This window comes from Antennarius striatus, chromosome 18 (genome assembly GCF_040054535.1).
Source record: "Antennarius striatus isolate MH-2024 chromosome 18, ASM4005453v1, whole genome shotgun sequence".
NCBI classification, from domain to species: domain Eukaryota; kingdom Metazoa; phylum Chordata; class Actinopteri; order Lophiiformes; family Antennariidae; genus Antennarius; species Antennarius striatus.
In genome coordinates, this window is record NC_090793.1 from 4,385,521 (window position 1) to 4,398,285 (window position 12,765).

The 12,765-nt window shown below is 37.8% G+C and overlaps 1 protein-coding gene across 1 annotated transcript in view; it reads left to right on the plus strand.

Annotated features, from left to right (window-relative positions):
• The first annotated feature begins 740 nt into the window (after positions 1-740).
• LOC137612591 (piezo-type mechanosensitive ion channel component 2) overlaps positions 741-12,765 on the plus strand; it is a 199,792-nt gene continuing 187,767 nt past the window's right edge. The window contains exons 1-2 of the mRNA XM_068341199.1: positions 741-1,249; positions 10,566-10,661. Coding sequence (XP_068197300.1) covers positions 1,186-1,249; positions 10,566-10,661 — 160 coding nt within the window. The 5' untranslated portion in view covers positions 741-1,185. The remainder of the gene's footprint in view (positions 1,250-10,565; positions 10,662-12,765) is intronic.

The following is a 12,765-nucleotide window of genomic DNA, read 5'->3' on the forward strand; positions in this document are numbered from 1 at the left end:
CTAAACTTGGATGTTCTTCCATATGTAATAAAAACAAGTAAACATAAGGTCGGTGCTCCCTGATTTGTTCATCAGTGCAGTTTCTTTTAATGCGGGTTGTAAATAAATATCAAATTATTTTTTATTAGTGTTTCAGGGAAATAAGAAGAAAATCAATTTCAACTTTCTTCAGTTTCTCTTTTTACATGACAGTATTTTTCTAAATAATTAAAGGTACATTGATATTATTAACAGGGATGCGGACAATTAAAAACATATATTTGTCTTAGAGGAGATCAAACAGAAAATTTAATGACATCGAATCAAATGAAATGCTGTAGGCCAGTTTTGTGGCAACAAGGAGTGGAATTGGGTGAGGTGCCGTTTGTTCATATTGGGTTTTATAACATTAGGTGTCGCTGTTTCTCTCCACTAAACAAGGGGACTGCAGAACTGAAATGCGAAAATCTGTGAAACTCCTGTGACATTTACAAAATCTTCCTGGACGTGGTGATGCTACATTTTAGACGTCTGACTTAAAATTGAAAACTAAATATCTGGACATAAATGAAACAATGCTTGTGAAATCAAATGTTAATTTGAAACATCTTATTAGCTAACTTTAGGAATTTTCGTGTCTCACTATATCAGAGTGGGATAGACCGTTCCCCAATGAAGACTTTTGATTGGCTGAGCCACGTGTCAATCAATGAAGACAACCTTCAATAGAAGTCAGAAAGTGAAAACGGGAAGGATGAATTATGAAGTCGTTTTGAGACCCCAGTTCTCACAGTAAATAAGTAAAGGACACATTTTCTGATATTTTTGAAGGACTCTTTTAAATGTAACTTTGTCGTTAAAAGAAGATTAACTGCAGTTGAGCATTTGTCCGGCATTTTTACGCGCTTTGCCAGCGCCGTCGTTTGCGCACCTGAGTCCGTTATTCAGTTAGTGTAACATGACTTTACTGCGTCTGAGCATCTGAACCATCATAATAAGCCAAGGCAAATGTTCTGTCCTGGAGTACGGAATAATCAGCGGAGTCCAGGTTTCACCAGGGAGAGCTGATGTGGCCGTTTGGGGGGGAGTACCAGTTTTATATCAGCTGGGATTTGACGGCGTTAAGGAGTTTGGGATGCAAGAAAACCCCTAGAGAGGAAATTCTTTGCTCCTTTTACCTGGATTCTTCTCGGGGAGCCCGGAGCCATGGCCTCTGAGGTGGTGTGCGGGCTGGTGTTCAGGTTACTGCTACCAGTGTGTCTGGCAGCCGGTGAGTGTTCACAAAAATCTAATAAATCGACTGTTTTTTTCATCACGAAAATCTCATCTCATGTTTGTTGCACATGTAACCTTCACTAACTTTAAGTATGTATCGCAATTAATATTGTTACTACTTTTATTTAATCCGTCTAAATGAGTTTCGCCCCCAATTTTTACACTCACCGTGTACGTGAAACGTCTTACTGCTCTTTTGAGTAGAAGTTAGATTTAATCTTTTGTGAACTCTTGATTGATTTTTATTATCATTTTTGTGGTTGACTTCATGGTGCTGGAGGTCCCTTTTGATTTCTCATCACTGCTGAGTTCAGATCTATAAACCTATAGGCTCACATTAAATAAAAAACAACAACTCAATCATTCATTGCTTCAGCTTCTTCAATTGTTTGACACATTTGTTTGGATTACATTCTCCAAAGCTGTTTATCAATCCACTGGACTTCATTGCCCAGTAGATTGATTTAAACAGCTTTGGATAACCATGAGCTGGATGACTGAGAACCCACATTAAAGAATCTCAACAGAACCTTGAGCCACTGAGTTTTCATCAGAGGCAAACTTTTGAAGTCCTTACACTGTCCACTCTGCTTACATTTCAGTAATATAGAAACTAACAAAGCAGTGCTAGTAAATGAAAATATTAGGAGCATTTTTTCCTCTTTCCTCAAGTTTACAGTGCCTAGTTAATTGCTCCATAATTTATTCAGAACAAAATAAGAAACTATTCCTTATACCTCAATTGCTCAAATCAGATTTCATTTAAATTGCATAAATTATGTTATATTAAGTAGAAAATAACTTTGTTTAGTTTCTGTAACTGTTTCTGAATTTTACTTATTGGCAATTGATTAAAAAAAACTGTTGTTTTACTCTGAGATGTTGTCTGCAGGAAAGCTCTGTTTTTTATAACTTTGTTAAGAAAAATGCTCAGCGCGGATGACATTATTGTCCTTATAAATTATGTTTTGATTCACTCTTTCACAATGCAGAGTTAAACTTGGCAGATTAACTTAATTTTGGAGCAGTTTTTAGTTGCTTTGAATACTGGAACATGCTCATGTTTGGAGCTCAGATACTGGTAGTTTTATAGTCTTAAATGTCGGTGGGTCATATCTTGGCTTGAGCGTCTTTAAAATACATTTCACTTTGTGTTTTAATTCTGTGGTAGACCACAATGAAAAATGATTAGTGTCTAACTGCAGTTGTGGTTCCGTTGTGGTGTCTGTGTGAGACTTACAGGGCTGAGATACTTAAAAGGTAGCAGCATACTTTCTATAGATAAGACCCACTCAGTACTACCATAATGCATCACTTGACTGCCCAACGCCCCGTTTATTTCCAAGAGCAATTTTGAGGCCATGCATTGTCTCCATTAATTCGTGGAAAGTCGTTTTAACAGTATGAATTAATAATGTGGTTGTGAGGGCTAGAAGAATTGCCTTCCCTTTTATCGTAAACATACCTTTAATATTTTATGTTTTTTCAAAGTGCAAATGAGCACTTGTCATTCACTGCAGTTGTACAGTGTAACTGACAGGATGAAGGAAATGTAAAGTAGAAAGAAGGTTTACAGGACCAGATGGTGAGGGATAAGAGAAAGTCTGTCTGTCATCACAGGCTGACTTCCCTTCATCTTAATTAAAATGTAATGAGTTTGGTGTAAATCAATAACCATCAACCCATCAGCTTATCAGAGTAAAGAGGATTGTTGTTTTTGTCTTCATTATTAGAACACTTGAAGCTGAAAGATCATTTTATTTTGAGTTTAACTTATTTTCTCTCATCATTTCTCTCACCTTAATGTCACAGATGTTTGTTGTGAATATGTTATTATATTATGAAAGAACACATGCTGTCTGATCAGAAACACCAGCACAATCCTGAGTCTATATGTCTAGCTTAATATATGTTTCGCCTCATCGCCCTTCTGTTCAAGTGAAAGACTCGTCTGCTGATGTTACATAGTCTGTGTTTCCTGTTGGCCATCTGACAGCACCTTTATTGAAAAGCACAGAGCCCATGTGTACACAGCACCCCCCCGCCCCACACACACAAAGTTTTGTTGACCAAACATTTTGCAGCTTGTCTGATTCATGGTGTGTTTGGAGTATGAACTCGATGAACACATTAACACATTTCACCAAATTTTTGGTATAGTTGCGTGCACATAAAAAACAGAGCAGATTGTCGAGTCTCTTTCACATTTTCCTGGACTGTCAAACAGTTTCTCTATGAGGACAGAAATGATAGTTTTTTAATACATTTGGATTATAAATCGAAATAAAACTGACGGCCCCAGCGCCGTGTAAAATCCTCCATTGGAGATCACAAACCTTCAGGTAAATTGGCCAGCTTCATATTATCTTTAGGTGTGAGTGAGTGCGTGCGTGGTTGTCTGCATCTCTGTGTGGCTCAATAATAAATATAAATTGTAATATAATATAATTGTAATCATACAATGTGGTTTGTTTACTTTTTTTTTGACGTATGAAACAATCAGAAATTGATTTGCTCAACGCTCTGATTAAAAAAATGAGATTTTGACAAAAAGGAAAACAGAAAAAGGGAACTGTTGTTTCACATGTTTTTTCCGTGTGAAAATTAAACTAGAATACTTGAAGATTATTACATGCACTATCTTAATAAGGATCAAGGATTGATTATTTCCTTTGGATTAATTAGAATGTGCCTTTGAAATAAAAGACGTTTCACCAGCTATCTAAAAAAAGTATACATAAATTAAACCAACCACTGACTGAACACAAGCTTCTCACTCAACACAGAACATAAGACACCTTTGAAACAACACAAGTTTGTAAAAATGTCTAAATCGTTCATGGCTCTGAAATAATTAAAATCGATTCTGATTCCTGTTTGACACATTTTAGAAAAAAATGGCTTCTGCACTGTAGTCAGACGAACCTTCAACCTTTTCCCTCCTGCTTAAATAAATTGCCATCTTTGCTTGGTTCTGAAGAAATTTTATAATCTGCTAATTCTTTTTTTGATTCTTCCTATGTTTCAAACAAATAATGTATACCTGTTTGTCAAAAACAAGACCAAATGAGAGAAATTCTCTCTAAAAACAGGAACAGATTGTTGAGTCTCTGACTGTCTGGAAGTAATTAAAAACAGTTTCTCTGCGAGAACAGAATGGACCGTTTTCCGACACATTTGGATTTAAAATCGAAACAGAACTGTTGACGGCCACAGCGCCCTGTAACATCTTCCATTGGAGATCTCCAACCTTTTCTGTTAACAGTGGCTTGTAGAAAGACTCCCAGGAAGGGCTCACACCTGGCACCAGACCAAGGTGAACCCTCCATGGCGTGTCAACCCAATCTTTGTTTATAATCATTTAAAATCTTTATCATCAATTTATAAATGTTTTTCCCATTACTGTCACTGAGGCTGATTGGGTTGTATATGGGGTCGTTAGAGCAAAGATACAAACTCTGTACGGGGAAAGGATCATCATCATTTGTGTTTAAAAGGCATGCACAATAAAAATCTATCAGTCAGTTGCTGTTGGGTGAGTCGTCTCTTTCAGCTCCTCAGTAGGCTTTCCTTGAGGACAGAGCAGCATCATCTAGAGTGGGTCCACAAATCTCCGTCACACATCGAACATTGGAGATTTTAGCCTTGATTAATTTGGACTCCACTGATGCTCCTGCAATAGTTCTTACATTAAAAAGTTCTCCTCTGATAACAGGTTCCTTTAAAATCCAACAGAGTGATTAAAAAATCTGTGGTCTCCTCTTCAGAAAAACACTAGATAGATAGATACTTTAATAATCCCGGAGGAGATGGCACATATCCACTGCTCAGCCAAACACCAGGAAAAAACAAAAACAAAACAGGACGTACGACAAGACATACACTACACTAAGAGACACATGTAGCATTAACAGTACATATACTAAAAAAATTAAAATATAAACAGTATAAAATTAAATTAAATCCATTGCTGACCTCGCCAACTCCCCCCCACTCCTCCTAAGAGAGTCATTGTACGCCCTGATGGCACTGGGCACGAAGGAGTCTGTTAAGACGGTCCATATCTCTTTTCCTGGCCCCACCACCCCAACACACAATGGTGTATGACAGCCCACTGGAGACTATGCACTGATAGACCATGAGATGTAGCTTAGGACAGATGTTGAAGGAGGCCAGCCTCCTCAGGAAGTACATCCTGCTCTGCCCCTTCTTGTACACACAGTCCGAGTTGAGTGACCAGTCCAGTCTGCTGTCTAGCTGCAGTCCCAGGTACTTATAGTTTCCTACCACCTCCACCTCACTGCCCTCGATGGTCACTGGTTGTGGAGAGGGAGGTGCCCGCACCATCTCCTTCATCTTGGAGACGTTGAGCTGGAGCTGGTTCTGTTGGCACCACTCCACGAAGTCAGTCACCAATGCCCTGTACACCCCCTCATCACCCCCCCGGATAAATGCCACAATCGCAGTGTCATCGGAGTATTTCTGTATGTGGCATGTATCCGAGTTGTGCTTGAAGTCCGATGTGTAGAGGGTGAAGAGAATGGGGGAGAGCATGGTCCCCTGTGGTGCCCCCGTGCTGCTGGTCACCATAGAAGACAAACAGTCCCCCATACGTCTCATAAGTCCCCACTATGATAAGAATATGGAAGATCTTTCAGTCTGTTGTTTCTTAGGTCCATTAAGAACAACAAGCAATCAAGTCACAGACTCCAGCATTAGACCAGTACTGCCTGCATCATGGGCTGCCACACCAGGTCCTCAGGGCCAGTCAGGAACCACTGAATGAATAAAAAAAGAGAAAGAAACTTTTCTTGTCATTATACAACTGCACAACGGAATTACAAGGTTAGATGGAGAGTTGGTCCTGTTCTGCGCTTGCCTCTACGGGCCAAGACAACCTAAAAGTTCTTAGACACATTTTTCGTGATGATGGAAGGAAACCAGAGTACCCAGAGAAAACCCATTCAAACACGGAGACAGCATGCAAACTCTACACAGATAGGCCATGTTGGAAATGCTGGCGTGTCAAATAAATGGTTATAACTATAAAATACAACATAACAACCTTTAAATAAATTAGGAACTGCCTCTCTCTGGATTCATGCCATGATTCTGTCCCACATGTCATATTGTATCACCTGCGGGGGACAGGCTAGGGATGCCACATCTTTAAACAAATACCCATAATATATATATGAATAAAGCAATATTTTGTTATGGCTGTCAGTAACTTCAAGGAGAAACATTGATATCAAAATAAACACATTAATGAAATTGTATGCAGTATAAACTGAAAATGCATTACTGTCCTGCTCTATGATACTACCAATCACTGATTTCAAATAGTAAAATTTAAAAAAAAAAGCAAAGCAAATCAGTTGTGTTCTTTCTCATGGCTCTTATCTGCAATTGTCCCTGAGTCTACTCAACTGAAAAATAAATATAAATAAATAAAATAAAAAATCTATGGTACACAGACAAAACAATATTTTTTTCACATCTTCTAGAAACAAATGTAAAAATTTAACTGAATTTAAAACTGAAAATACGCTACTGCTCTGTGATGCCCACTTATCTGAGGCTGACCCTGATATTTGATGAGACACCATCTTTCGTACAAGTTCATCAATGTCCGGGGTCGTGCTCTGAGCTGAGGAAATCCTCAGGATGAAGTGAAGGTGTTTATCAGTCAGATGGCTCCTGTGTGATGTTTTTGTTCAGCTTCATCAGACAGAACAGTAGTTCACACATGTACTGTATGTGCGGCTAGACATAGAGAGCATCCAACCAGCTTGGATGTGCAGCTGAGGCAATGTGTCGGGGATTAAGCGTGCAAACTCACCAGAAGACACACAGCTTTACCTCTTACCTCTCTGAATATACACTCAGACTCCCACTTGGCTTGAAACCCCCTGCTCTCAGCGTTCACCTTCCTTTTAGGCAGTTTTGAGAAGAGGGGAGTAGCTAAACTTAACCTCCTCTTTGAGCGCTGATAGACTATGAAACCAAAGCCTGCTTTCTGCGCTGCATTTACTTCTGCTGCCTTTGCATTGTAGAGAGTGTAGTGTTGGTGCTTGCAAAACACTAGCGGTGTGGTGGCTTGCGGGCCGGTTCTAATAGTAAATCATCCCGCCAGCCATAAATAATACATCATGGGCCAGATCTGTCCCGCGGGCCGTGACTTTGACATACTTGATCTATAGAATTTTAAATGGCCCCACCTTGTGTCCACACTCATTCGTCTAATTCTATTAGATCCACTGGAATATCTTATACAGTACGAGATTGTACAAAACCATTTCACCGCACTGTAACTGGGCAATCATCTTTTTCTGTAAGAGCCACATCGTAGTGAAACACCCGGCCTGATGTTGTAAGGACTGCAGCTTTCTCTGTATTTTCAAATTCCACCTAAAAATTTAGTTAAAATCTGCTCAGCTTTCTAAACGCTAACTTGGTCCTTAGGACGGCCTTCTACGTGTGGGTGGGTGTGGGTGTAGGAGGGATGGGGGGTTGCACAGACGTATGTGTCAGTGTTGTGGTTATTATTTTCTGATTATTCTTGTGTTATTTTGTCTGTTGTCTTATATTTTTAATGTGACCTGCCAAGCGACTACAGATGCAAATTATCTTGAAGCTATAATCTGATACAGTGCATCAAGTTGCAACATTTATTTTTCAATTATATAGTGTGCCTTTCAAATAAATTAAAGTAAAAAAAAGATAGTAGTGTTATTGTCAATGTTTTATTTGTTATTGCTGCCATTATAATTAGAAAAAAAAAGAACAGCAACCATTTTTTAAAAAGCATGTTCTATATGGTAAATTCAGTGTTTGAATTGCATTCCTTAGAATCTGAATGTATGATTGGATCCATTTAATATCAACTTTTATGCTCTAACTAAAGACATGTTATATATTCTGTGTTACCCCTTTTCCTCAGAGGGCCTAAATTCCGGTATTATCTGTCAGTGCTAATCTGACCAGGCACTGCACCACCTTATCTTCTTTCTGCATGACATTTATGTTTTTGGACTGAAAGCATTTAGTCTCGATTTCAAATGTAAGGATAGTTTTCTGCTCCAGTATATAAGATTTGTGTGGTTGTAACAAAAGCTTTCACTGGGAAAAACAAAAGCTTGTTTCAGACACGAATAGGGATTTTTACAGTAATTTAATGTCTGAAAACAAAGGCACTTTATATTCATTCCCTGTGTAAAAATCCTCAGATGGTGAGTCATAAATTGAGAGCAAATGGTCAGAAAGACTGTGGTCAAGAGCCTGAAGTCTTGCAAGGCCATCTGGCTACAGATTATCTATTTCTTCATTGAATTACGGCAATGTGACTTTTTTGTTTGTTAAATTAAACAGACATTAGTAGGCATCATCTGTGGTAGTGTGGAATAGACAATAGTTTGGACACATCCAACAGACGCAGGATGGAATGATTCAAATGGAAAATATATTGAACAACAATGTTAAATGCATTTTGAGGTTACTGTGTTGGTGCTTGACTTTCCTAATGACACATTTGAATACGCTTGAAATACTATGCAAAGGCAACAGCACCCTTAATATGTCAGAGCTGTTGTTAGTTTATATTGGTCTCTGTCAACAAACAAGGGGGTTCACTTACTGTAGGTTCAGGGGAAAAGTCAGAGCCAAGTCAAATGTCAATGAATGGGCTTTTGAGCTTCCAAAGATAAATAAAAGCACCAGTTAAGTGTAATTTTTCAGTAGCTTTCAGAAATCTCAGACATCATGGCTATAAACTTTGTGCTTGTTGATATAACCATAAATAAATCGGTAAGACTATATGTCCACATCTTGTATAAAGTTACTATATATATGTCCCTCCCTGCTGCACTCCTTTCTTACCCAAAAATGCTCAAATTCACTGAAGGAAAAATGATGCTTTACACTTTATGGAAGAGAGAATAGTGGTTATAAAGAGGCTGTGTTCCTCATGCACATAGCCTTCAGCAAAATGTCAGGTTAAATATTTGCTGCAGGGTCATTTTGGATGGGTTAATAGATGTTTAGTCAGCAGGTGATGTGAGCCATTTAACTGGTAAAAGCCCTGAACAGGATAGTTGGTCTGCCTCTGGGAAATGAGGTGTGTTGTAGATCAATACATCAATTAATGGTTTTTAGAAGTCATGTTGGCACTTAAATGATTTTACTTTCATCATGAGCTCAAAAAACAGATTCGTGTGAGTTGACAGGTTGTGTTTATATCTGTGTGTGTGTGTGTGTGTGTGTGTGTGTGTGCCTGTGTGTGTGTTTGTGTGCCTGTGCGTGTGTTTGTGTGTGTGTGCACACGTGTGCGTTTGTGTGTGTTTGGAGGAAGAGTGTTCCGGAAAGGGTGAGTGTGTGAGTTACATAATGTCTGTCATGTGTCATGACACTTCCTAACTAGAAAGATTGAACTGAATTTAGATTATTTTCATTGTTAATTGGAAATTATTTGTTTGATCTATAAAGCTTTAGGGAATGCTGACAGAGGCTGGAACTAGAATGTTCTGCTTATAAAAATTAACCCAATCAGATTATCAGTTATCTAATTATGTAATGAATTACTCTGTATAGTCCTCAATCAGTCACTGTCAGTATTAGCTTATTTTACTGTCTTTGCATTAATGAAAAAGACAATCCTCTATTTACGGAAACAGAAAGAGCAAAATTTAAAAAAATAAAATTGAAAATCCACATTAATTCAATCCATCAAATGTAATTTTATCCTGAGACAAAAATGAAAACTAAATACTAAATCCCATTTCAGTCTTCAGAAATATATTTAAATGCATCTTGTTCATCACATATTGTGATGTGATGAACAAGATGCCCTGCTTACCATCCATGAAATACATCTCAAAATGAAATTGTCTCTGGGAGTGTGTAGTGGTGTCTGGTTGCACACTCAGTTATTTATTAACATATCGGTGTTAACATAGATGATAACAGCCTAATTAAATCTAGACTGTTATTGTGATGTAGGCCAGGAGAGAAGATAATGAATGTGAGTTAAAAATTAGTTGCAAGAATGTTCTGCCCTTTCATGATAAAGAGTTTATTTTCTGCTCAGGTAACATTTGATGACCTTTACAATTTTGTGTGGCTCCTGACCAGGCAGGTTGTTAGCTGCTTTCAGACTTCTTGCCAGATTCTGCTCTTCAATTAACATTGAACTATTATTTAATACACAGAATGAGGACAAATTTCCTTGAGTGTGTGCTGTGTCAACTATTTTGTTGTTGTTTATTATGGTCACATGTATTTGTTTTTTAATCTGTTTTTTTTTTCCCTTGCAGCCTGCCTGTTCAGGTACAATGCCCTGTCCTTTGTCTACCTCATCTATCTCCTGCTTATTCCACTTTTTGCAGAACCCACAAGCACAACAATGCAGGGTAAGATTTACTTCATGACTTTAAACTTCACACTTCCCATAGCTTCGATTTGTTGTTCCTAAATTAGCTTTTTTTCCCCAGAGAATTTCAGTTTCTGTGTGATGAGAATGGATTACACACACTTTCATGAAAGAAAAAAGAGCAATTATATTGATAAGAACAATCCAGCCAGATCTGAAGTCCAGAGATGTGATCCATCAGAGGCAGCTCTGAGGTTTTTGAGCAGAGTTTTAGGCTTGGATTTGGTTTGATTGCAAGTACTGCATATATAAATATTTTTAAAAATGTTAGCAGTACATTTGTATATCAAGCTGTACAGTTGAGGAAAAAAACTTTAATGATGGCAAAGAAATTATCCTCAGAGAGAGAGAGAGGGATGGAAAATAGAAGCAGGCCTGTTTTTGATAAAGCATAACCTACCCAATTATTGGAGGGACATAAAAAAAATTCCTGAAACTCCACTGGTTCTTTAAATAGGTTTTATTTTGTGATTACACAACCTGTGTAGATTGAACAGTTGTTAATAGATAATTCAGCTGACGTAAAGGTAAAGGTATTTAAGCTCTTTATTTCAGAGGAGAGTTTGATAAATGAAAACCACCTGACATGGGCCTACACTGCAGCCACATATCGTCAAAGAAAGACAGTATAAATCACAGAGAAGGCTTATAAAAAGAGATGACTGTGATTGTGGCCACCCAACTTCAACTGTGCCTTTATGCCGTGTGCTCACTGCAAAAATACTAAACATAATATGAATTTCTGGACGAGGCTGTATTCAATATTTAATAATACATAAACCCATATTGGTGGAGGAACAACATCCAATTCTAGAGCTGTCTCTGTTCATCTCCAGCTGAAATAACAATCAGGAAGTAAAGGATGCAGAGGAAGAAGAGGGAGGACAGAAAGTGGACCACTTACATTTTCATCAATAGTTAAAGAGTCTTCTAGTAAAGCGTCATGTCTCTGATGGTTGTTGACTTCAAATATGGTTCAGCACATTTCTATAAAATTCTGTGAAGTGGTTGTATGGTAAGTTGGTAACCATATGGCCTGCATGGCCATAGTTTTATGGCCCAGATCTACAGGAGTACATAAGGGCTAAGGAAAGGTGGGCAGACGGATAATGTAGGAAAGAAAACTAAACAGGGAATGCACAAGACATATAAAACAATAAGCATTGACATTCAGTACAAGAGCGCCATAGAGAGAATTGAATCAAAACACTGAAACAGACTAAAACAGAGACTGTAGGGTCATAACAAGATCAGAATACTTGAAGTAAAATGGACATAACCCAACATATAGAAAACATCTTGCAAAATAAAAAAAAAGAAATAGCAACTGAAGACAGCCATTTTGATTGATACTACAGCAATACAGTTATGTTTATACCTATACTATACTATACTTATACAACTTTTTACCGGACATTATTGTGGAAACTATTGAGTAATCAAGCTGAAAAAACAACAACATAAATCCAGATGAGCACCTTCAATCTGTCTGCCTGACAAAAACAGCGTATTCATAGTTTTAGTTAACAGCATGATTAAGTTTTGAAGGATTATTGGAAACCAATTTAAAAAAAGGGTTTCCCTTAGGTGCAACGTAATTATATACAATTTGTGTTGGAAATGATTGTGATAGTGGGCTCTAATAGTGCTGTAGATGATCAGCTTTCAGTTTCTCTTTACATGGCTTTTTGAAGTGATAAATAAATGAATTATAACTTAAGCAGTGAACAGTAATATGCAATATAGGTAACAGTCCCCCCCAACTGGAGAGGACTACTACTGACTACTGTAAACCTGCTCAGCAAACATACTGAGAATACAAATGAAAAAGCATTGAAATCGATTAAACTAATCTACATTGAATATAGTTCATTCAGTGTACAGTAATTTGTTGTAAACTGCCAAAGGAGAGATGTATGCCCAGCAACTAGTCTGTCTAAAGGACTCAGTCCTAACCGGAGAATATCACTGTCTGTGCAACTTGTTGTTGTTTGGATTTACTCTTATGTCGTGATTGCAGTGTTTGGTTTTACTTCCCCTTGAAAGCATTTAATTTTCAGTGGAGGTGAACAAACTAAACATGC